The sequence below is a fragment of the Antechinus flavipes genome, chromosome 1 (genome assembly GCF_016432865.1).
Source record: "Antechinus flavipes isolate AdamAnt ecotype Samford, QLD, Australia chromosome 1, AdamAnt_v2, whole genome shotgun sequence".
NCBI classification, from domain to species: domain Eukaryota; kingdom Metazoa; phylum Chordata; class Mammalia; order Dasyuromorphia; family Dasyuridae; genus Antechinus; species Antechinus flavipes.
The window spans coordinates 327,653,423-327,680,002 of NC_067398.1; the positions used below are offsets into that span (position 1 = coordinate 327,653,423).

Consider the following 26,580-nt stretch of genomic DNA (forward strand, 5'->3'; position numbering starts at 1 on the left):
CTAGAAAGTTTCTGAAAATTGTCTGTTCATATCCTTTGACCATTTATCAATCAGAGAATGGCTTGATTTCTTATAAATTAGATTCTCTATATAATTTGTAAATAAGGCAAGAGGCTTTCATTCTGAGGGAGAATCTGGAGCTAACTTTTCCCAGTGGCATAAAAAGCATAAAAGCAAAGCACAAAAGCATAAAATGGGAAGATGTGTGCTCTTTAAAGCTGAAACTAGGGTCAGAAACATTCTACAGAGAATCTCTGTTCACTGCATTTCCTTCTGAGAGTCCAGATCCATCAATGTTAATAATACTAATGAACTGAGAGAAGAGCTCAGTAATGGACAAAAATGTTCAATGCCAATGCTGTAGGACCTCTTTTTCTATTTTTATTAGCATGATCAAAATGCCATCTGGTGCTCTTTGGGTCTCACTCCAGTTAAATTTATTGGAAGTCCTGGGCTAATATTTTGTCTTGTACATTACTCATACACTCCTTCAAAAATACTTTCATTTTAGTCTACAGATTGTTGGATTTTTAAAGTTTGTATCTAATCAGCTTTTAAAAATAACTAGTACCTCCTTTGTCAAATCTTTATTTGGCAAAATGATATATCTATATCCATGTCCACATTTATATCTATATCTATACGCATATCCCATATTTATATCCACATATATATACATCCATATTTATATTGGTCAGTGGCTTATCAATATCAATAATTTATAAGAAGTCTCAATGAAAATCTGGTGAATCAATAATCCCCCATTTAATATAGGAGAGAACTGTTAATGCCAAAAGAGGAAGTGATCTGTTAAAGGTCATGGAGTTACTTGGAGAAGGAGCCAGGTCTAGTATCTTTATAAATCTTCTCTGATAACTGATGATATTAATGATGAATTATTAGCACAACCCTGGAAAACAGATGTTGCAATAACAAGTTATTAAGCACCTATGGCACATGCCTACTAAGAGGCAACTAGATGGAACTGGGTTTGGAGTCAGGAAAACCTGAACTCAAATCCAGTCTCAGATCTTCACTATCTAGACAAGTCACAATGTTTGCTTTAATTTATTGGAGAAGGAAATGGCAACCTACTCTAATATCCTTCCCAAGAAACTGCAAATGTGGTCCCAAACAGATATGACTGAGCAACAATAATGAGCAAGGAACTGTGTTAATCCTTAAGATTATACATTCTTATATGTTTGGCACATGTATCTATAGGTAAGTTTTAATAGTTATAGTCAGTGTATGTTTGGTGAGTAAAATGCAAGAATCAGCAAAAAAAAGATAATTCATGTATGACTGGAACATGAAGTCATATATTAAAGTGAAATATAGCTTGAGTGCTACAGCAGTATCCCAGAAAGTTTTTTTTTTTAAATGCTTTATTGGTGGTCTTTTTTCTTTAAAGATTGTCATTTCCCAACAATATCATCTTCCTCAATACAATCTTTACTTGTAACAAAGATGTACAGTTAAGCAAAATAAATCCATTCATTGGCCATGTCTGGCAATGTAGAACTCATGTATCCATGGTTCACCGTTCTCTGTTGCGAGGTAGACCCTTCTTTGCTCTGAATCCTTTTTAAGTCACAACTGGTAACCGAATTGTTCAACGTTCTAAAGCCCTTTGTTCTCCACTAAATTTTTTTCTGTTGTGAACTTAACAATTACCAACAAGCACAAACATCCCAATATACAAAGATCAATAAAAAAGGAAGGATTACATACAAGACCACAAATTTCTGTTATATAATTTTTTAAAAAATGTATGCTAAATGTAACAGGAACAATCACATTGCCCTTAGAACATTGTTCCTCCAGTGTTTTCTTTCACATGATTGAGGCCATTACACAAATTGTTTCCCTTTTATTGCTCCTTCTCCCTGCATTAGCTCATGTTGGTTTTTTAAAGTTTCTCTAAATTCTTCGTAGTCATAATTTCTTCCAGTGCAATAATATTGCAATTTGTTAATTCAATTCAAAGACAACTACTTTTTTCTTTTCTCAATTCCTTGCTACCACAACTATAATTTTTGCCTCTACTGGGAAACTTCCCTTTGCCTTTAAATTTTTTTTTAAGTCTGATCTATCTTGTCCAAGCGCTTGAGAAGTGCAGCTAGATGGTACAGCAGATTGAACTCTGGATTTGGAGTCAGGAAGATCCAATTTCAACTCTGACCTCTGACACTTTCTATATGTATATATGACCCTGTGCAAGTCACTTGTTCAATTGTGTCCGACTCTTCATGAGCCAATTTGGAGTTTTTTGGGCAAAGGTTCTGGAGTGGTTTGCCATTTCCTGCTTCAGTTCATTTTACAGATGAGGAAACTGAAGCAAACAAAACTTCCGTGGTTTGGCAGGGTCACCAGCTAGTGTCTATGGTCACATCTGAACTAAGGTCCTCTTGACCAGTCTTCCATACATATCAGCATATAAACCTTGCATATTTGTTTTTTTCAGGCAGGAGTAAATTGGAAATCACTTGAATTGGCTCCCAAGAGCCAATTAGTAAATTTTCAGAGAGCATTTGATCTTGAAAATCAGTAAATCATCAGGAAACAACAGAAAAAGTTAACGTAGATCAAAAAATTTAAGTGTGTAAAGTATAATTTTTTTTGGAGAGGGAGGCCAGTTATTAAATATTTACCCTTACACCACGCCATATTTAGTGTTGAGTTGTAACTTCCTTACTAGACTATGGGTTTCTTGAGGAAAGATAATTATCTTTTTATCTCCCATAACTCCTACAATAGTGTTTTTTACAACAGTAAATCCTCAACGAATATCTGGTGAATCAGTAATCTCTCATTTAAAACAGGAGGGAACTGTTAATGCCAAAAAGGGAAGTGATCTGTTAAAGGTCATGAGTTACTTCTTAAAGAAGGGGCCAGGTCTAGTACCTTTATAAATCTTTCTTTTCTGATATGTGATGATATTAACGATGAATTATTAGCACAACCCAGGAAAACAGATATTGCAGTTTGTGAACTATTTAATAGGACATATCACCAATGGAAAAGTATAAATCACCAATCAAATTATGAGGAATTAGGAAAGTCCATAGCTAAAAATTACAAGCAATCCCCCAGAGGCCTCAGTCTGAATTCAGCCTTTTTCTTGGTTGTGACTGGAACTGGTTCCTGTTTTTCCACACTTGGGACTCCAGCATCTCTGTTGCTTGAGGTCAGTGCTATATGACAAACTTGCCCTCAATCATCTTGGAGGGAGATGTCCACCGTCAGCTGGGCAGAGAGAGCAAGCCTTATCCATCTAGTATGTGCTGAGCAAAACTAAAATATGATGCCTTGAGTTGGAAACATCCAAGAACAAGAGTTAATCTCAGCTATATTTTCCAAAAGTGTGGCAGAAGAGTGATCTTCTTTATATCAAGACATCCAAAAGGCAGGATGGTTAACAGCCATATCATTCAGGCAGAATTTTCAAAGGATACAGCTGTATAAAAATGAACAGTTTACCTCACATGCAAAACAAAATAAGTTATCTTTAGTAGTAGAACTGTCACAAAATGTTTCCTTTTATTTTATCACTTTATTGGTTTTGGTGAACATAAATACATGTGATCATGAAAACATTCACTATGCTTTATTTTGTAACATAAATATTATAATATCTTCCTTTTAAACTCTTAATGTGTAATGTAAACATTTGGTGTAAAGAGCTGTATACAAATCAGTTTTAAAAACATTGAATATATTATAAATGTGTTTTCTTTAAGTCTGCTAAGTAGAAAAATAGAGCTGAAGAAAAAGGTATCCTCCAATGATAGGCACAGTTTGACAGCTCCTACAAAGCTAAAAAATCCTTAGGCATGAATGGAATTGGTAATGCATTAATGTCCTAGGCCAAGGCTCACTAAGTGCAGAGAGATATACCCAAAAGGATGGCTACCAAGTGACAAGTGATGGCTTTTTTTAATACTAGCAACTCAATGTGGAAGGAGGGATTGCTGTCCATGTTAATGAAGAGAGCATCCATAATAATAAAATTTCAGATCTTTTGAAGTAATAAATGTGTATTATTCCCTTTTACAATTGTGCTGATTAACTATTCTATATTTATTATATGTTTGTAAGTTTATGACAAATCTCAGCTCCATTTGGAGGGAAGAAGTTAATTTCCTATTATATGCAGAGGACTATTATTAAATGCTGGTGAAGATACAAAGATTAAATAAGAAAGAGTCCCTGATCTGGCAAATAAAGATATGAGATATGATGCATTTTATCATTAAAATTTCCATATAATGATATTTAATTATATTTGTATTTTCCCCAGAATATAGCATAATGCTTCATAGACACTTAAGTGAATGAGCAATAAATAATCATTATTATATGAGTACTATTTTAAGCCAAAGTAAAATATCTTTTTAATTTTTCATAAAAATCAGATGATGTTCTACCTTAGGATAATTTTTGTGAGGTGTTATCTATGGATAGAGGAACAACAGAATCCTTTCAGACCTGCAATTTTAAAGTCATATTGCATAGCTTATTTTTTTATAGTGGAACTCTTCTCAAATTTTGGGTAAAGCATTGTACTTTTTGGCAACAAATAAATCTTTCCATGACCCACTTGCTGTTTCTATTCTGTAGAAAGCAAGATTTTTAGAAGTCTGTAGACCATATGCATCAATTCATATGTTGAAATGATTTATGAAAAAAAAACTCCATTGACACCTCCCAATGGCTGACACCTGCCAGCTCTTTGTGAGAGATTCCAATGGTTACATCATATCCTTAGTACTTTGTTCTGTCCCTGAACTTTTCAGTTAAGGATGACAAAGTTTGGTGGGAATTCCAGAATAGTGATTAAAGATTCTCTGAGACTCTATGGGCAGAGTCAGTTCAGCCATTAGAGGACAAAACCTTCCTCTAGGGAGATAAGAAAGGATGAACTTCTCTGATTTTTGTTTTAGGTGATGGACATGTTAGGAGGGCAAAATATCAGCAAAATTGTTCTTGAACTAGCCAGGCTCTTGGCTGCACGAAGAAGACCTTAGTTATAGGGTGCATCTACTATCTCATTTGTCCCTCATAATCACCCTGTCAGGTAAGCAGGACAGCATCATTAATCTCACTTACCAGACTGAACAGACTGTACCTGCTCCAATGTCCTATGCTATGTTTGGGTTCTCTCTTGATTGAACCAGCGGGATTGAGATCTCCCACACATGCCATCTCCCAAACAGAGAATCCCAGTGATGCTATGTAGTATAACTTGAGGAACAGGTTAGTGAAGACTTAGGAGGGAGTCTCCTAATGAATCATTATTGTCATTTTCTGGGAAGTTTAACTTTGCCTAGAAGCTCCCAAGCAACAGAAGATGTTCTGAGGCAGAACAGTCATGAGTGAGAAGCCAGTCTAGATGGAAGAAAAACACTACTTCCTGCTTCTGATAATGGGGTGCTAATTTCCCCTCCCTCCTCATGACACCTCATTTCCCTTCCAATCTAATAAAATATTTAACAAAGACTATTTTTCCTAGCTTACTCTGTCAATAGCTTAAGCTTCATAACTAGAATTATTCTAACAATGTCTTATGGAAGAGTAATATGGACTAGACTGAAAGATTTGAGTCATAATATTCTGTATAGAGATTCTTAGTATGAATAAATGATTTTGATATAATTTGAAGGGAGCAGAAAATATATCCCAGCCAACAGTTTTACAAAGATCTTTCCTTGTCAGAGAAAAAGGGAAACTGAAGTAGCCAGTAAAATCTATTCTCTAGAATCATTTTGGTGAGCTGTTTGCAAGAAGTGCACTTCTCCATTAAACACATTAACAGCAAATTTCCTTGTATTTCTCCTCACCTAAGAGAAGTCAATTTTTAAAAAGGCAAAGGATTACTAAGCTATCATTTGAAGCTTTTGAACTGGAGAAATCAAAATAGATATATCACATTAGATATAAAATGTAGGTTATCTACTAACTTTTGTACAAAATCCTTTCAAGTGAATTAAACTTCACTTTATGGCAGGGGTAGGAAGAAAAGAAATTGCTTTACCTGCCATAGAATAAACTCTCTTCCATATGGCCCATATCACTTTCAAGTCCTCAGATATGGGCAAGGAACAGAGAATAAAGTTAAGGATGAGGCTTCAATAAGGTGTTATTTCCTGGGATCTTTGCTCTGGGTTTTGATTAAACACGAAGAGATAAGGACAGAAAACATGCTTAACTGGATAATGAAAGCAGGTCTACTAATTTAAAAAAATAACTGCAAGGTACAATAATAATAGCTAGCATTTATTTTCATAGCACTTTAGAATTTGCAGTGCTATTATCTTATTTGATCCTCACAACAATCCCTCAGACACTGATGCTATTACTATTATTATTATTATTCCTTTTTACAGATGAGGAAACTGAGGCTGAGAGAGGCTACGTGACTTGCTCAGGCACACACACCAGTGTCAGTGTTGGATCTGAATTATCTGGAAAAAAAAAGCATCAGATTTGTAGTTCATTCCTTGTGTGGCTCTTGCACCTCTTTGGGTCTCAGTTTGTTCTTCTGGATAACAAGGGGTCTGAGAGCTCCTGGGTTATTTTCTATGACACAGATTGGGGAGTAGAAAGTGGAATGACCCCAAGGGGCAGAAGAAGAGAAAATTGAGGCAAGACTGAGGCAGAAAAGAGAGGCTTGGCTCCTGCCCCAGAGGGCTGGGCACATGTCCATGAGAGAATATTTCTGGCACCCCCACCCCCTGGATTCAAATGCCTTCAGCCTCGTCCCTCCTTTGGTGCTATTTTTAAAGATGCATTTTTGGTTAGATCACCAAGAGCTTTGAGAAAGAAAAAGATAAAAACCCAAACAACTATTGACAATCCCCCAAACTGCCAAGGCAGAAGATGAGTGGATCAGGGAGCTCCTGCGTAAGTCTCTTCCTCATCCTCACTCGTGGCATCTTCCAGTGATTCGATCTTCATGGCTTTCTCCCTGAGAAATCTTGCTTTTATGTGTTCCAGCTCCTGCAGTTCAGCCTCAAGTTTCTCTCTGTGCATGGCCCGCCGGTTTCTGAGTTGCTTCATGGAAAAGGGGTTCATGTCAGTGAAAGCAATATTCATCAGTTTACTGTGAAGGAGAGAAAGAAGGAAGGGTAAGATCCATAATCAGTCAATTAGTCAATCTGAAAAGGCAAGACAGCATCTTAACATTTTTCATATGAATGGTGATGATAAACAAAAGGAAATCATTTACACTTGTACTAACAAAAATATATAACAAAAGGAGAAGATCTTTATAAAGCTCGTGAAAGGATGAACACCTTCATTAAACCTCAATCATGACATAGTAGCGCTCTTCCTGTATGTAGATTGCTTTGGGTTTGTTTGTAATATGAGTGCAGGTCGGGGACATTTCTCTCTGTAGAGATATTTCCGGACATAGGCCATATTGGTGGACATAATCCTAGAAGGCTGAAAAATGCAATGGTAAACCCACCTGGGACACATATGCAAAATGAAGTTGGTCTTTTTCAGCAAAGCTTTGTGACTGACCATTGGGCTAAAGCTTAGGGCTTTCATGCCACAAAATAAACATTAAAGAGCTTTCTGGAAAGTTTTCCCAGTCAGTCAGTAAGCATTTATTAAGTATGTGTCAGCATTATGTTAAGTGCTGGGGATACAAAGAAAGGCAAAACCAGCTCCTGTCCTTGAAAAACTCATCTTTGAAATGGTGGGGAGGGGAGAGGAAGGGGAAGAATCTAACAAGCAAATGACATATAGAAACAATTGGAGATAGTCTCAGAAGAAGAGCACTGTCATTAAGGAGGGTTGGGAAAGATTTCTTGCTGAGATTTGAGGGAATCCAAGAAGCAGAGAGATAAAGAGGGAGAGCATGCTAGGCATGGGATACAGCCCATGAAAATACCCAGAGTCAGGAGATATAAGCATCTTGTTTAAGGATTAGCAAAGAACCCAATGTCACTGGATCATGCAGTGATCCTCCATGGAGAGGAGGAAAATAAAGCATAAGAAAACTGGAAAGGTATGGAGGGCTTTAAAAATTAAACAGGGGATTTTACATTTGATCCCGGAGATAGTGGGAAGCCTCTGCAGCTTGTTAGACAGCTGGGAAGGGACGCCTTATGTGGTCACTCATACTGAGGTAGCCAAAGGGTGACCTGGATGAGGGTGGGAGGGAGCAGAGTCAGAGACACCTACCGGAGGCTTTGGCAGCTGTCAGGACCGAGCCGCTGAGGCCCTTCACTGGGGTAGGGGCAGAGAAGATGAACATAGGGAAGAGATGGGACAACTGATAAAACTTGGCAAAAGTTTGGATGTGGGGGTGGGGGAGAGTGAGGAGTAGAGGGTAACGCTTTAGGTGGAGCCTGGTTAAGCAGAAGGACGAGGGGTCCTTGACGGTAACAGAGACACTAAGAAAAGAGGAGGGCTCCGAAGGAAAGGATGAGCTCAGTTTTGGGCACAGTGAGTTTAAGATGTCTATGAGACACTGGAAGTTGGAGATGCAAGACCAGAAGTCAGGAGAGGTCAGGGCTGGAGAAACACTTAAAGAACAAGCTATGTAATTCACTTTGGAACCTGTGGCCCAAAGCCAGGCCTTGGCTTTTTTAGCGACCACAGCACATAGAGACAAATCCCAATCCGTGAGCACCGGCTCCCTGCAAGGCACTGTGCTAGGTCCAGGAGAGATGAAGACAAAAGTGAAAGAGTCGGTGATCTCCAGCAACTTCCATATTTATCCATATAAGTGACTACCATGCCTGGGGATAGGGCCTGCACCTGTGACTTCACAGGGAGAGAGAACTCCCAGGTGAGGGAAAGTGTTCCCCAGAGCAGATCGGCACTTCTGCTGCAAGTTACATTTTTACAAGTTGCCTCGAATGCTGAGAAGTCACATAGCCTGTGGCCAGAGTGGGGCTTGAATCCCGGTCTTCCTGGCTTTGAGGCTAGCACCCAGCACTCTGCCATGCTTCCTCTCTTTTTATAGTAGTTAAATATGAAGCAGATTTCTCAGGGTAAGCACCAGTAGCTAGAGGCAGGGAAGTTGTGGTGAGAGGGAATCAGGAGTAGTTTTTTTGAGAGTAGATGCTGATAGTTTGTGTGTGATACGAATCAGGAGTGATGTCATATAGAGGAGCAAGGTGGAGGAGAACAGGGAGTGGAATCCAAGTATGGAGGCTGGGAGAGTACTATGCAAAAAAAGCACAGAGAGGGAGGCACAATGCTCTGCATGAAGAACATTGTTATTTTATTACACAATATATTTTTCTCCCTCCTTCCCCCAGCCATCCTTTAAAAAAAGTGGAAAAAGACAATTCAGCAAAAGTAAATACATCAATCAAGATAAACCATCTATGATAAATTCCCTGGCTATTAAGCTTTCCCCCCACTAGCAAAGGAGGAGCTATGTTCTCCTTTTCTATCTTGGAAGTCTGGCTTGGTCATTATTAATTGTACATGTTCAATTTTAATTTTTTTGTTGTATTTTATGTTAACACTGTCATGGTCATTCTGTTAATTGTCTTCCTGGGTCTGCTTCCTTTACTCTGCAGTCTTCATTCATATCCATAGTTTCTTAAGTTGTAGTCATATTCCATCATGTTTATGTAACAAAATTTGTGTAGTCATTCTTCAATTGATGGGCAAATACTATGTTTCCAGTGCTTTTGTAATGTAATGTAAATGCTAATGTAAAGAGTGCTATTAAAAATATTTTGGCATGTATTATGCCTTTCCATCTTTGGCCATTTTTAGCTTTGTAAATTTAAATTTGTAAATGTCAGTAAATGTAAACCCGATTATATGATCAGCAGAGGGGTCCTTAGGCCACAGAATATGGCCTTTTAAGCCACTTTTAAACATAATTCCAAATTTTGTTCCAGAATGATTGGACCAATTCACAGATTCACTTAAACAATACATCAGTTGAAAGGCTTCCTTTCAAATATCATTTACCCTGTGGCCTGCTTTTATGAATTTTAAGGCCTCTACCTCACAGGTTGCTTCTAAGTTCTTTGGATAGCATGAGGGAAGTGATAAACAATCGAATGGAACATTTTCAGATAGGAAGAAGTCACTTAGCTAGCCATTCTTAGGGTCTTTGATTTTTTAAAAAAATATTTGGGTGGGCAGAATCTGACTGTAGGCATATAGTCTCAATCTTTTCTTAGTCTTAGAGGTTCTCATGGCCATTTTACCCTTGATTCAAGGAGAAGGTACAAACTATTTAATTGAATTAGTTTATGAATGGGGCCTGGAAATTGACTCTAGTCTCTAACTCTTCCAAATAATAATATAAATCATTTTCATTTCACATACCATTGGCCTATTCAAGAACCTATAATGGCTCCCAATTTCCTATGACATTAAATCTAAAGCACTTTTAGCCAGGCATATCAGTTGAGGCTAAGCTTCAGCTTCTAATATTTTTGGCTTGTCAAAGTGTGATTCCAAATTTCCCAGAATAAATATAGCACTCATAAACTACATCATGACATTTTAGCACATGTAGACTTATTCATTTTTTTTTAAACTCTTGTGTTCCCAACTAAAAGGAAACATTTTAGGGGCAGGGATTATGTGTGGGGGCTGTCCATAGCACCCAGCACAGTGCTAGGTTATCAAGTAGATAAGTATTTGTCCTTATCTACTGAATATTAAAATTTAAAACCTTACCGGCCATTGCATATTGTTTTAGTGAAGATTTGAAAATACTGGTAGATCTCAAGGCTGTCATGAATCCTCAATATTGCCTCTTCATTGTACTTAAATATAGCAAGGGCGTATCGGAATATCACCTGAAATGCGTTCAAATCTGTATTAGGAAATACCAGTGACATACAAAAATAAGGAAGTACTTAATAAAACTTTGTCTTTGTAAGCAAGCTCTACTTACTAGGCCATAGATAGGTACTATAGCACTATATTGATAGAAAAGAAACTGCCTGAGTGGAGTGACATGAAGGTCTCTAAAGACTCCTGTTGGTTTTAAATCTCCCATTCCAAAAAGTTAAGTCCCCAAAATATCATTTCTTTAGGGTAAGGAAGCTAAAGAGATGACCTGAAAATAACTTGTTTTATACTCTGTCTAGATCAAAGACCATAAATCAACTCTAAAAAATAATTTTCTCTTTTGATTCATTTTCTTTCAGTCTTTTTGGTTAACCTTAGTACCATAGTCTAATGGGGAAAACATGTACTGGATGTGCTTTTAAGAGTTGGGTTTAAGTTTTGCCTCTGACATCCACTGATTAGGTAATGAGGACAAATCACTCACTTCTCTGTACTTCAGTTTTCTTAACTGCAAAATAATTCTTGTACCACATACTTTACAAGGATGCTGTGGAAAATGGAGAAAACAGTCTGTAAACTATGAAATCTATATTTGAAATGCTGGATAAATGAGATAATGTTTCTAAAGAACTTTGTAAACCTCAAAGCAAGGTTGCTAGCTTTTATGCTTAGAGCAGGTGAGCTCAGCATTTTGGGGGAGGAAGAAAGAACAAAGGTTTTTCTTCTCTTCCTTTCTGCCTTCTACAGAGCATTCCTTAGACACCCCATTGGCGAGTTAGTACTTTCTAGTTCAATGCTCTTCTGCTGTCCTCTGTGGCCATAGGCAGAGCCTAGGGTCACTCCATCTGGGGTTCTTATCTGATTAGAACATGCTTCTTCTCTCCATAGCTCCATTCTTTCAGAGCTTTAAATTATTGCAATAATTGCCATACTTCTGTGTCTATTTCACCTTTGCGAGTTGACTTTCCATGTTATATAAGTTTAAAATTAACAAGACTAAATATATGCTATATAGATGTGCTACATATAACAATAATTAACATATGCTAATGAAAGAAGGGTAGAGGAACTACTTTCTTCAAGGGTCTTCCCTGTTCTGATCCCTCCTTTGAAGTTCTAATTCAGACAAATATCTCTAATGGCAGGAATTGTAGGCTAAATGCAAACAGCAAGACTATAAAAAGCAGAAAGAGAACATTCTAGGGCAATGGAGAATCCATCACCTCATACCATGATGATGGCTGCCTGTTCAGTCTATTCAGAGCACTGATCCCATGGAAAAGTACACTGCCTTGTTTCATCCATCATTTTAAAGGTACTCTTTCAGGCTCAAATGGATAAGAGAGAAGGCTAGTTGCCTAATCTTCATACTTTCATCTGGTCACTGCAGGGTAAGTGAATATCTTTTGGGAGAATAGTGGAATAGTTTTTCTTAGCAGCAATTCTTAGAAGGAGAATTCAGTTGCTTTCCATAACATGTCATACCAGTTGGCATATAAAATATTTCTTAGAAATAGTTTCTAAGGAAAATCAATAAAGAATGAAATAAACAGGCATTAGATTAGAGAGTGAATGAAATAATTCTTTCATTATTGCTCAGTGAATTGAGGAAAATGCTAAAGCCAGAGCTAGCAAAGGAAAGCAGCTCTTACCTTAATTCCTTCATACAGGAAGGCATCCCAGACTCTAAGGAGTATGTCACTGATGAGGTTGTCCACAAAAATCACAAGGAACCAATTGAAGGTGATCAGTGACAGATCGATTTTGTGCTGCTCCAAGTGGGCCATCAGTTTGGGAAGTTTCTCTGATAAAAAATCTTGGAGAACCCTTTGATCTACCTGAAGTGAACCAAAAAGCTAAATGTTACTTATCTCTCATAACTGTAGGAAGGCCCTTCTATCTCCGTATTTTTCCTTTAAGAGTGTTCAGAATTCACAGTAGGCTTTTTAAAGGATCATATTATCTCAGAGTAGAAAGGCTCTTAAGATGTGATAATACCTATTCAAAGCAGAAATTCCCCCTTATGCATAGTCAGTGTACATATATTTCTGCTGAATGAATGGAATATCAAAGCAGTGTTTTTTTTTTGTGTGTGTGTGTGTGTTTTTTAATATGGCTGGTTGTTTGGGGTTTTAAAGGGAAACGTGAAAATAGGAGGATATGGGTTAGCTGAAATTGCTGGCTATATTTATTGCATATAAATATAAATAAATATTTATAATAATATATATATTTATTGCATATAAAAAAAATTATATGTTAAGAGACCAGACAACTTAGTGTTAAGATGTCAGGGTCACCCTTAAATGGTAGTCCACATAACTGAGGCCAAATGAATGTGTAGGGTGATTCCTGAAGATTCCCAGTGGTAAGATACATAGCATTCATAACTAGGTCCTTTTCCATTAATATCCTCTTCTGATATCTCTTTAGTATGGAGGGTCTTAAGGATCATGTCACTAGAATACAAATTCTAGAAAGTCCTCCCCAGGCTGAAAATAATTTGAATCGAAATCTGGAAATAGAATGTATGCTATTGTCATTCAAGGACCAGACTAGCTAAATACAGTGAGCATGGAAAGTTGGCCCCCAGAAGCTGAACTTCATGGCCTTCATACTGCAAGAAGCATCACCTCCCAAGGCCTATCTCCATGCATAGATAGAGAGAGCAGCCATACCAACAAAATCTTTTGAAAAAAGATTAAGGGTCTTGACCCCTGTATGCCTGGATTTGACCCTTTATAGGTATATAGTCTCTATGTGTCTGTTTTCTCACATAGAGAGTGTAGCTCACTAAAATCTTTAAGTCTCTTTTCCCCCCAATTATGATCTAGTCATCTGTCTTCTAGTTTATACAACTAAGATTATTTTGTGAACTTAAGGGTAGGACTGCATATTTATTCCTATTAAATTTCACATTCAAATGCAAGTTCTAGCCTAGTGAGATCTTTTGGATCTCTACTGAATCAGCCAATGCATTAGGAACCTTTTGTAGCTTTATGCCACTTGCATATCTAATAAGCATGTCACCTGTGTTTCTGGACAAGTCACTAATAAAAAAGTTGAACAGAACAGAACAATTTTTATTACATTAGATGAGCCATGTAATATTTAGTTTTTCTGTATTCTCCCTGTTATTTCTTTTTAAAAGTTCACTGAACATTTATAAAAATGCTTGAGGATGAGCTAGGTCCAATGGGATAAGGAAGATGAACAAAATAAACTACCTTATCTACTGGAATCTAGTAGGTTAGGTGAAACTTTACATTTTTATATGGCTTTTCATTTTAAGCCCATTACTTTGGAGAGTTCAAGCAATCATTTTTTGATGTTTACACTAGCTTATGAAAAAGGCACATAGCAAATACTATAATTATTATAGTATTATGGAATAGTTAAGTTGAAAATTGACATCTCTGTATCTTTTTCCACTAAAGGCCAATGGACCATATTGGGGAAAAAAAATCAATTATTTATCTCACAAATTTTTTGAGAGAAAAATATATTACATTAAAGCCATGAGCTGTCTGAATTATGGAGAAGGAAAATGAAAGACTATTAAATAAAAGAAGATAAGGAAAAGTGAGGGATATGGAAAGATACACCAAGAAAGAGCTAAGAGAGATATACAAAGCTAGTCAATAGTAGAAGCAGTATTATTCCTGGAATCAGAAGATGGGATGGCCTTGACCACTTTCTTCTATTTGTATAACCATGGAGAAATCACTTAAGTTTTTCAAGCCTTTAGTTTCTTCATCTGTAAAAAGGGAAATAATACCTATCTTAACTATCTCAAAGAGTTATCAAGATCAAATAAAATAATTTAATAGACTAACATCTTCTGAAAAATTAGCCAATGGTTCCTTTCTATGATGTCAAATGCATTTTTTCTCTTAATACTATTTTATTTTTTTCCAATTACTTATAAAGATAGTTTTCAACATTCCTCTTAAAAAAAAAAAAAAAAAACCAACAACAACTTCTAGAAGTACTGGGTGATATGTTGGAAAATTGACTTTTGAGTTCTGAGATTCATGAAATTTCTAACATAAAATCAAAGTAAAAATCAAGTTTCTTTTCCTTTTAGTTGAGGCAGGTATTTATTGGTCCTTCTTTTGATCTTATCTTACTCCCAGTATCTAGAAATGTAGGGAAATCCACATCTCTAGGGTGAAAAAAATGGAAGATGACTAAGTATCCTACTACTCTTTACTGATAGAGTTCAGCCATTCTTTTCTTTACCATTTTCTACTTTCTAATCAGAAGTCTCTTGCTTAGTGAGCAGTAAAAGATGGCAATTAGATTTTCTGGAACAATCTGTCTTTGCCTACAAAAGATGTCCATTTCAGATGCTTAAAGTAAATGATTCATGATGGGATTGCTTTTTAAAAAACAATTTTAATTGGATTTTGAATCTGATACTTTTTGTATATAAATCAATCCTTCTTCTCCACCCCTCTCCCCAAATTTCATATCTTTTCCATTGCTGTTTAATTATTTTCAGTTGTGTATGATTCTTTGCAACCCATTTGGGATTTTCTTGGCAAAGATACTGCAGTGGTTTGTCATTTTCTTCTCTAGCTTATTTTACAAGTGAGGAAACCGAGGCATTTACTATGGCGCCACCTATCAACATTTTATCTTTTCTAGTAAGTCCTAATGACCATTACCTTTTGTCTGAGAGAACTGGGAAGGGTTCTGGGAAGTCTCTGGGGCATAGCATGCAGACCCTACTTAGAGATGGTTGCCCAAGGCCACAATTTCTAAAGCCAAGGACACTGCAGAGGCCTTAAGGGCTCTGCCGTACCCAAGGCCCTGTGGTCCCAAACAAGAAAGATAGAAAAATCCACATATTCAGTTTAGGTTGAATATGCATCATTAACACTTCCTTACTCACCTGAGATGCTATTAAAGTTTTGCTGTAGTATTCTTCTGGCATTATGGTTTCAACAATACAAACTAGGCACCAGAAAGCACTTTCTTCCTCTTCTAGAATTAATAGGGCAATGGCTGCCAATCTATATCATAAAAAAATACAAATACCAAATGTCAAAAATAAAAGAGCCATGGTCTTAAGCATACAATCTAGAGCAAAAGAGGTGATTTTCCTTTCAGCAAAAAGATGTTAGTTTGCCTTCGTTATGCAGTACTGTTAGGATTAACACTTTTAAGGTGGTCTCTGACCAGTGGTTACTTGGAAATGAGAGGGACACTTTACTTATTGTTTAGTGTTTGTGCAATATAGCTTTGTGACAATTCTGTTTTAGAAGCCTGAGACATATAACCATAACCATCTATAACTATATATTTGACATATAAGTCAAATGGAGTTTCATATCTTTCACAAAGATACACAACACACAACACAATACAACACATACACACATTTTAAGTAAACAACTATAACAGCAAACCCCAGTTCTTCTGCTGATAATTAGCCAATAAGGTTAGAAAACTGACTAGAGAAATATCTGTAGATTTCTGTTCATGTAAAACCTAAGTAAAATGTTTACTTTTGGAGAAAAATCAGACAATTTTTAACTCTTCTAATGACAGCTTATGTTTTTTTTTTTTTTTTAAATATGCCAAACAAAGGAAGTTGCAGTACATTATCTAGGATGAATACAAGATTGTAGAAAGAACCTGTGAAAACTGAGTCAGGGAGATTAAAGGTCAAAGTGAACTAAGGCTTGTAAAACTGCTAAGAAAAGAAAAAGGGGCTACAGAACTCCATTTGGAGTAGTAAGGAGGTGGAAAAAGCAGATTAACTGATTGGATGAAGTTGCTGTTATGTTAATAGATGAAAAGGAGAAAGTCAAATGACTTAAAATCTAGTTTATTTCTGTCTTGTTCAGTAGAGAGGAATGGTTCCCTGATTTAAGAGGGAAGCACAAAGAACATAAAAAGGGAAATGAAGTCCAATAAAGGTGAAGAGATAATGAGAGAGCACATGGGTGCTTGTTTCTTTATTAGTTGCTTGAAATGATTTCAAGTATCCAAGGGAGATAAATAGCCTTCCTTTCTGTTCCTGACCTATAATCTGGTGATTATCAATCAGAAGAATGCCATAGGCACAAGTGAACTTGGATTTGTCAGTCTCCCATTATTTTCTTAGACTTAGAGAATTTGGAGGTGAAAAGGAAGAATCACAGAATTGTGGATTTGGGGCAGGAAGACGAAACTCAGAGAGAAGAAATGAGTACTCATAAAGGTGAATTTGAACTCAGGTCCTGATTCTAAAACCACAACATTTTCCACTGTACCGTGACTTGTGTTTTCCTTGACATTTATTTATTTATTTTTGGCAAAACAACTGGGGTTAAGTGACTGCCCAGAGTCACACAGCTAGGAAGTGTTAAGTGTCTGGATTTGAACTCAGGTCTTGATTTTATTTTGTACTTATATTAAAGATCATCTAATCCAACTTCTCCATTCTACAAACATGACACTGAGACTACAAAGGTAGTCAGTGGCCCGTCCTGGGACTAAGTCTGACTTCCAAAGCTCTCTCCATTACATAATATAGCCTTTAAGGCAGATACAACAGGCTAGGAATTTGAGATTTATAGGGGCAGCTTTCTAACAGAGATAGTGCTACAGACAAGGTGGGAAGAAAAAAAAAAAAAGATGCTATTGTCACTGCTCAGCAACTGTCTCAGACCTGCTAACAGACAGAGGTGTTCTGGTCCAGGCACTAGGAAGCCCAACCCACTCACCAGTGACTGCTCTATGTGCAAATGAGAGCCAAGAAGCAGCTGTGGACACATGGCAAAGTGAAACTAGACGGTGAGGTGGTGCAGTGTGGGCCTGGATTTGGGAAGCCGGAATTCAAATCAGGTTTCAGACACCAGCTGTGTGACCAAGTTACTTAAGTTCTACTTGCTTCTGTTTACTCAATGGTAAATTCGGGATATCAAACGAGATAAAAACATTTAGCACAATGCCTGGCATGAAGTGGGGGCTATAGAATATTATCTATTATAAAGAAGATGATGTATGTTAGCTCTTGCTCCCTGTCTCATTCCTGCATCTTCCAAAGCTCAAGGAAGCTGCTTTGAAGTCTAAGCCAGTGATTCTGATAGCTGCCATTAGGTGGTGCTAGCTATATTACTATTCACCTAAAAAGCAGCTTTATTCCAGGCATAAATAACTGATGTTTCCAAGACATTAACATATTACTATATTTGAACATATTTTTTTCCTATTTAAAAAATAACTACTTTATTAAAGTCCAATTATGAAAACTTAAATAAGAACTGCCTACATTTGTACAGAGAATTAAAGTGAAAATGTAATTTAGAAAAATACATAAAGCATAAAATTTAAAATTGTGTCACTTCCTATTATTTCCAGTTTTATTTTTGCTTTTTATAAAAAAAATTAAGCCTTGGCTTGCTGTTGCCTCTATCTCTTTTTGAAGAAAGAGAAACACTGTGTGCACTGTAAGCATGCAATAAATACCTGCTGAATAATCGAGTAAAAGAAGAATGTATTCTATTTCTTCATTATTTCTAGTACCACATGGTTTATAATGGAAAAGAAATAGTAAGATAACAAATATGAGTCATCCAGGAAAAGATAATGATAAATATTGGATATGGGAAAACTGGGATACTAATGCATTGTTGGTGGAATTGTGAAATGACACAACTATTCTGGAGAACAATTTGGAACTATGCCCAAAAGGCTATAAAATCGTGCATACCCTTTGATCCAATATTATCACTATTAGATCTGTATTCCAAAGAAATCATAAAGGAGAGAAAAGAACCTCCTTGGACAAAAATATTTATAGTAGTTCTTTTTGTGATGATGAAGAATTGGAAAATGAGTAAGATGGCCATCAATTGGTTGAATAAGTTACAATATAGGAAATTAATTGTTCTATAAAAATGATGAAAAGGCTGATTTTAGAAAGGCCTGGAAAAACTTACACAAATTAATGTTGAGCAAAACAAGCAGAAACATTGTACATAGTAATAGCAAGATTGTGTAATGATCAACTATAAAAGACTTGGTTATTCTCAGTGGTTCAATGATCCAAGGCAATACCAATAAACTTTGGATGGAAAATGCCATCTGCATGCAGCGAGAGAACTATGTCCTAACCCTAACCCTAACCCTAAATGCTATGTTCATTTTTTTTTTTTTTTTTTTTTTTTTTTCCCTCTCTCATGGCTTTTTTTCTTTCCCAACATGATTCCTAAGGAAATGTGTTTTAAAAAAATATATACATGTACAACCAAAAAAAATTCTTTTTAAAAAAACAAAACAAAACAGCAAATATGAGTCATCTTCTTAGATCCTTTCTGGGCCACGTCAACTAAATTACTAATTTGAATTTAGAAGGCAAGGGAGCCAAACTGAGTTACATCAAACTTAGTAACAATAATAAATAAAACAATTCTTGCCAAAAGCCAATATAAAAAAAGACCTTACAGGGATTAATAAATTCAAACCTCTGACAAAAGAATAACAATCCTTTCTTAATTTTCACAAAAGAGAAAGCATACTTGGCCTGAAATCCTTTGCAGTTTCTTATTTTCTGTCACTGATATCAATAAAGCTCAAAATCTTGGGAGGGACCCTCATATTTCACTCATTTAAAAATTCTAGTCACCAACCCCGACCACCTGCCAATTTACCTCTTATTCTTCACATACACTGTCAATACCCACTCTTGTTAGGGCTTCATCAGCTTATGGCTGGACTAGCTTTTAACTAGGCTCATATCTGCTAGTCTTCCTTTCCCCCAAACCATTTTGTAGCTGGGTGTTTTCTTTGCTATTAATGGCTTCAGTGAATACCCATTGGACCAAAGCTACATGCTTTAGCCTGGCATTCAAGGCCTCTGTCTTCTGGTCCTACCCTGTCTAGTTGACTTTATTTCCCATTACTCTTCAACATAAAACTTCTACTGAAGATCAGATTAATGTCCTTAATGTCCCTATATTTTTTTGTGTTTATTTCTTGCTTTTTGTTATTTTATTCATGCTGTTTCTTGCTGATTCAATAGATTCTGAAAGGTCTATATTGAATCTCACCTTTGCCACAAAGCCTTCTCCTATCTCTGATAACGATGGTAAAAATGATCATTTAAAGAATGCTTTACATATTATCTCATTTGACCCTCACAATAACCTTGTGATATAGATGCTATTATTATTCTCATTTTATTCCTCACATTATTCCTCACAGATGAGGAAAATGAAGCTGAGAGACTTTCCAAGCATCAAAGAGCTAATAAGGGCCAGAGGCTGGGTTTGAACTGAGGTCTAACTCTAAGTAAAGCCCTCTCTCTACTGCATTGCCTAGAGGATGTTGATCAGGATGAACATCAGTGCCCTACCCTGGTCCTTCCTCCTGCCAAAAGATCATTTATAGAACTTGCTGCATGATATACTAGATAGTGCACAGAACTTGAGTTTCCCATGGCAAATCACTTTTTCTCTATAGCTCACAGTTTTCTCATTTGTAAAATGAGGGGGTTGGATTTGATGATCTCTAAGTACTTTCCAGCTCTAATCTTATGACCATTTTAGGTGATTACATTAACACCATATCTTATACTGTTCTCTTGTTTCTATCTTATACAGTTCTTTAATAGCTTCATATCTCTCAATTTTTCCCCTCTCTAATGCTATAATATGGTCTGGGAGATAGGACTACATCACATGGTTTTTTTTTTTTTTTTTTTTTTTTTTTTTTTCCAGCACTACAAAGCATCTAATAGTGCTGGGCACTGATGTGAGCTGAAGAAAAATTTTGCAAATTTCTTTGAGATAATGAGCAGGACTTTTGAATCATGCAAAAGATATTAAGAAAATCTAGAGATTTTCTAGAGAGGGCCCTCAAGTTACTATCAATCAGAATTCTGAGTTTTTATTAAAGGCATGTGCTAATTTTTCATATTACAAAGTACCTAGTAGTACAACTCAGCACAGCTGTGTGTTTTGGGACTTACCAGTGTTTGTGGGCAAATAAGCTCACCTGTTCAGCCCTTGACAATAGCCAATGGTAGGGTTCTGCCAGGAGAATGCAAGTAGTACTCTCCGGAGTTTGGAGATAAATTTAGAAGTGGGGCTCGTAAAGTGTTTGTTGTTCGTTAAGGTACGAGTTAAGTCTAGCTCAATCTGCCGACAGGCTGGGTGCTCCATGGTTTCGCACTTTTCAAGCAGAAAATTGTAATGGTGAGGTGATTGCATAGACCTGACTCGGAGGCTTATCATCCACTTCCAAACCCGCTGACGGTGCTCTGGGGGGATGCCATTCCGGATCAGATGCTTCAGTTCTGCAGAAGGAGTAAGTTCCCCAATACTATTCCATTTCTCACGGAGAGGTTTCTCTACTGCCTCATGGTTCAAGAGATTATTAGATCTTATCTCTAGAGCCTGGATTTTTGCCAGAAGTTTTAAGTCCTCAACTTCATAATCAGGGACAGTCATGAATCCATAATTATCATATTCACTGGTGAGAAGACACAAAATTGACAGTGTATTATTATATAGGTAAGATTGTGTTTATAGATATTTCAAAAGTCAAAGAACATAGACTTTTAACTCAATGATTTTCATAGCCCCTAACAACTAGTCCTAATTCCATATCTAAGTTCATCTTTAGAGCCAGACAGAAAGACCAAGACATTAAATAAATGCCTATTTCTATCACTAAAGATTAAACAGGGAATAGTGAAATTCTTATCACAGCCTTAGTTTCTTCTGGAGGAGGGAGGTAGATGAGATGACCTCAAAGAAACTCTCCAATTTTGAGATTCTACAGTCCCTTCTTTCTCTGAGATTCAAAAATATTCTGCATTCTCAAGTGCCTTTTAGATTCAAATGTAATCCTATCTCAACATATAGTATCATAATCATAGTCTACAGCAAAGTTTCTTAAATTGTGGGTTTTGAACCCACATGATGCTACAAAACTAAAAGTAGGAGTCATGAAAAATTTGGCAATAGTCTGCCAAGATTTGATTCTTTATGTAAAAAGGAAGAAGTATATCTATTTCATTAGTAAGCATTTACTTTTGTCTTTAATAAATGGTAAAATTATATGTATATTAAAGAACTGTTTTTAACATTATGATTTATTATCAATAAATGTTTGATTTGTATTACTATTTTATATACCTGGATACCTGGGGTCATGTAAAAATTTCTTGGGTGAAAAGGGGTCGCAAATGGAAAGAGTTTAAGAAGCCCTGGTCTACAGATAGCTCTTTCATTGCCTATAGGATCATAAATCCAGAGCTAGAAGAGCCCTCAGATCCAGTAGTCCAAATTTCTCATTTTATAGATGCAAAAACTCCAGCTCATGGAGGGAAGGTGAATTGTCCAAGTTTCATAGCTAATGTCAGAGGGGAAGTTGGAGTCCAGAGGCAATGTCAAGCCACTGCACCTCACTGCTTCTCTCTGTGCAGTGTTGCCTTTTGGAAAGTGCAGAATTTTGGAAAAGGCCAGGATTCTCATCCTGGCTAACAGTCAAATCAGAGGTCAGGCTTGTTTCTTACAACTGACATGTATACTGCAATGTTATCCATAAGCCATGTCCAATAAATTTCTACTTATCTTTGGGAAAAAAAATGGATTGCTATGAAATTCTTAAATTTCTTTTTAGTGCTGAATCAGGTGCCACTTAACACTTTTGCGCAATTATTTGAGTTCTAGTATCTGTCCACTTGACTGTCCTTGAGGCATGAAAGGACAGTGGCTAATACCTGTTCTGTATCATCCCTAAGTCCTCTGGCTTCTGTACTATCACTTTCCTCCAGGTTTTTCTAGTAGGCAGAGGTGGAGAAGCTCTTCATGTAAGAACACCAAATTTCCTATTCTAGGAAAAGTTTGACCTTGAGTCATGGGGTAGGATTTCTCTGATATGTTGAATAGTCATTAAAGACCAAAGGGATTTCTTCCAAGGCTGGAGCAGAGAATAGCCCTCACAGGCAAACCTCCTCACCTGATAGGATTCAATTTCATGGAGTCCGCTGATCCCTCCTTTACATCCCACTGTAGAGCTTCGTGAATCAGCTTCTTTAACAACTCCCCAGATTCGCTATCCTCACTGGGCAATGTGTCTTGTAGCTTCCGTAGCACTGTGAGGTATTTGCTTTCAATTTGACAATTCTTTGCTTGGAGATATGCACACTGGAAGAGAAGGTGACAAAGGAGATTGTGTAATAGGGAGAATAGGGGTGTTGAACCAGGAGTTTAGATCAACTGCCAAGCTCAAGCAGTTTTCTTCTTAGTTCAACATTCCATTATTATGTTAAAATGTAGGCTAACATGTTATCAACTTTCTAAACTAATCAGCTGACAAGCTCACCCCAACTATACTTCTAGTTTTCCTTGGATTTGTTAGGTGGAGGCTAACAAGTTTTTTGAATTTCCATTTCATTAAATTTTTTTTTCCCTTAAAACCACTGATTTGGATGACAACTTACCTAGCCATAATACTAATATCTAAATTTTTTAAAATTTTGATTCTTTATTCAACTTAAATCAACAAGCTTTGTTAAACACTTATAAAAAGAAAAAAAAAATAGTTCATGCCTTAAAGGATCTCATAATCTAAGGAGGAAAACAACATACAAACAACTATAAAACACACAAGATATAGCTAGAGCACAAAGTAGAAATAATCACCGAGGGTAGCATTGAGAGGGACTGGGATTTGAACTGAAGGAAGCCAGAGAAGCTTAGAGGTAGAGACAAGGAAGAATAGAACTCCAAGCAAGAGGACTCTAGTGAAAATGCCAGGAATTAGGAGTTCTTTAGTGAGAGAAATGGCACAGAGGCCTGTGTAACAGGAATGCAGCCCACAAAACGCAAAGTAAGGTGTAAGAAGGTAGAAGGCAGAAGAGGGCAAGAATATGAAGGGCTTTAAAAGCCAAACAGCAGATTTTGTATTTGATTCTAGAGGCAAGAGGGACCTTCTGCAGTTTAGTTGCTGGATTTAAGCCTTTCCTGGACTGCCTTTGCCTACTGTCATTAAAATCCTGTTGAGCCAATTCAAACTTTAATTTAAAATGTTATTACAATTTATAGCTGAGTGATGTAAAAACAAAAAACATCAGTAAAAATTTATTGAAACATCCCTCCCCCGTTATACAGATTAAAGTAGCTGTTGTCTACTAACATCCAAATGATTCTCCCTCCTTTCTTGAGGAGTTTAGGCCCTGAGTGTTTCCCTCTTCTCCTCAACTCATGCCCTCAAGTAGAGGACTCCAACATTTATAATGATGTTTCATAGCACTCTCAACTCTCAGTTCCTCAATTTCCTCAAATCCTATGACTTACTTCTCCACTTCACCTCAAACCCACATAGGGATAGTAACAGCTTGGATTTCACCATTACCCATAAGTGTTCTACTTCCTTAATGAAAAACCAATCCTCTCCCAACCCCAAAACCCACCTCTGACAGTCCTCTATTAGATTATAAACTCCTATTATTAAATATTTTTCTACATCTCAATCCTCCTAAACCTATTTTTCTCCCCATTACAATGTCTTATTTCTCTGTCCCTCTGTCCCAATGGCCATTGCCATTGCTTTGACTTCACTTCCCTTCCTTGCCAATCAATTAACAAGTTCACTCCCTATACTTTTCTGTTCTATCCTTTGTCCCTTTGGCCTATAGCTGCTCATTCCTTGTAGGAATCCAGCCGTGAATCATACTAACTGCCATAATGTTGAAAGGAGCTGAAGGAAGTTGTGTAACTATGATGACTGTACAAATTTATGTTATCTAACTCCCTTTTTTTAAGTTAAAAAAATTAATCTGTCCTTACCATTCCTCCTACTAACCAAAACAACAACAATAGCAGTAACAAAATAAAACCTCTGATATGTACATTCATAGTTCAGCAAAACAGATTCCCACACTGAGATCTCTAACCTTGGACACTTGAGTCTTTTTCTGGACACATTCTCCTTTCCAAGTTTTTGTTCCTGGTTTTTCTCCTATTGGTCTCCTTTATTGGCTCGCCATCTATATGAGACCCTCCAAGGTTAGAATTTTGCAGTGATTAGTTTTTAGGAAACAAAGAGAAAGCTGTGGCAATGGAACAGCTAATGCAAACAATCTTTGCAAGGTGGTCTGGAAAGCAAGGGGGAAGGAGAGGTTATTAATGAGAGAAAAGGATTGATTGCAGCAGCATCTGAGAATAGAGAGACCCTTAGGCTGACAGGATAATAGGAAGCTACCTGTAAGACCATGCTACTCTTACCTTCATCAAAAGGAGTTTTTCCTTCTCAGCAGCATTTCTCCAGATCTTTGTGACCTGGTGGATTTCAGAGTTCAGGAATCGGTTCTGAGTCTTGTAAGCTTCTATATCATCCTGAAAAGAAAGGTTCTTGGGCTATTTAATGAAGTTGTAAATATCTAACAACCACATGGACAATGAAACTCTGACATCATATCCCAACCTTTTTGATAAATTCCTAACTCTTCAGCTCAATAATGACCAAACTCACTAGTATTATATTCAGTGCCCAGTCTAAAACATTTTCACCATCCCAGTGTCTGGACTTTTTGCTGTCTTATATTATGAGCTAAAGTGCCGCCCCTCCTTTCCTTTTTAGTCTTAGTCTTTCTCTGATATATGTCTATAAATATTGTTTCAAAGTGTTAAATACTTTATTCATAGAATTAAGATTAAAAAGGATTATAAATAGCATCTAACTCAATCTCTTAATTTTACAGAAAAGGAACTGAGGCCTAGGGAGATTAAATACCTTGCCTAAAATCATATTTTGTAGTAGTGACAAAACCAGGATTTGAATTCTGGTTCTTTGATTTAAATACAAGGTACTATTTCTTCTCTCGTTATATACTAAGGCTCTTTCTTTATGCTCCCAGAGTTTAACATGGTGCCAGGCATGGTGTAGATAATACATGCTACTTTACTTTTACTACAATATATTGCCCTTTGGCTATACTTTATAGCCAGATTGTATTTACCAAATTGTATGCTATTATTTCTGCTTTAACTTAGTTTTATCACACTTGAGGAAAGCCTAGTTGGTTGGACTGAACAAATCAGAAATCTGAATCCCAAAGGTGGAAGAGAGCTTTGAAGTAATTTTGTCAAAACTATACCAGAACAGAAATCTCGACATCTCTGACAATGATTATATACCTTTGCTGAAAATATGTGCAAGATTTTAACTATGTCAATCAACTCTGCATATGCCCTTTGACCCAGAGATTTTGGTATTGTGTCTATATCCCAAAGAGACCAAATGGAGAAGGAAATGATTCATATGTACAAAAACATTTATAGCAGTTCTATTTGTTGTAGAATTAAACTAAGAAATAAGGGAATGCCCATCAATTAAATAATGGCTGAACAAATTATGGCATATGAATGTAATAACTTATGTAATAAATTATGAAAGAGATGGATTCAGGGAAACCTGGAAAGACTTATGAATTAATGCAGAATGAGGTGAATAGAACCAGGAGAACAATTAGTATGATAACAACAAATAAGATGAATAACTTTGGAAGAATAAATTCTTATCAATGCAATAAGCAATAATGATTCTAGAGGGATATATCTTGGTAGAGAAATGATGGACTCTATGCAGAATGAGACATACTTTTTTTTTTAATAACCAATGTAGTAATTTGTTTTGCTTAACTATGCCTATTTGTAACACAATTTTTGTTTTTCTAATTGAGTGGGAGGAAGAGAGGAGTCTAGTGATAGGATTTTTTTAAAGGCCTGTTTTTCTGTTCTACTTTGAAACTAGAATGCTCATTTCACTTGACATTTGTCAAGAATA

General features: G+C 36.5%; 1 protein-coding gene across 1 annotated transcript in view; it reads right to left on the minus strand.

Moving 5' to 3' along the window:
• Positions 1-2,981: 2,981 nt before the first annotated feature.
• TBC1D2 (TBC1 domain family member 2) overlaps positions 2,982-26,580 on the minus strand; it is a 57,316-nt gene continuing 33,717 nt past the window's right edge. Inside the window, exons 7-13 of the mRNA XM_051967037.1 lie at positions 25,020-25,130; positions 22,750-22,937; positions 20,779-21,255; positions 15,686-15,806; positions 12,441-12,626; positions 10,672-10,793; positions 2,982-7,105 (exon numbers count right to left, since the gene is read on the minus strand). Of these exons, the coding sequence (XP_051822997.1) occupies positions 6,892-7,105; positions 10,672-10,793; positions 12,441-12,626; positions 15,686-15,806; positions 20,779-21,255; positions 22,750-22,937; positions 25,020-25,130 (1,419 nt within the window). The 3' untranslated portion in view covers positions 2,982-6,891. The remainder of the gene's footprint in view (positions 7,106-10,671; positions 10,794-12,440; positions 12,627-15,685; positions 15,807-20,778; positions 21,256-22,749; positions 22,938-25,019; positions 25,131-26,580) is intronic.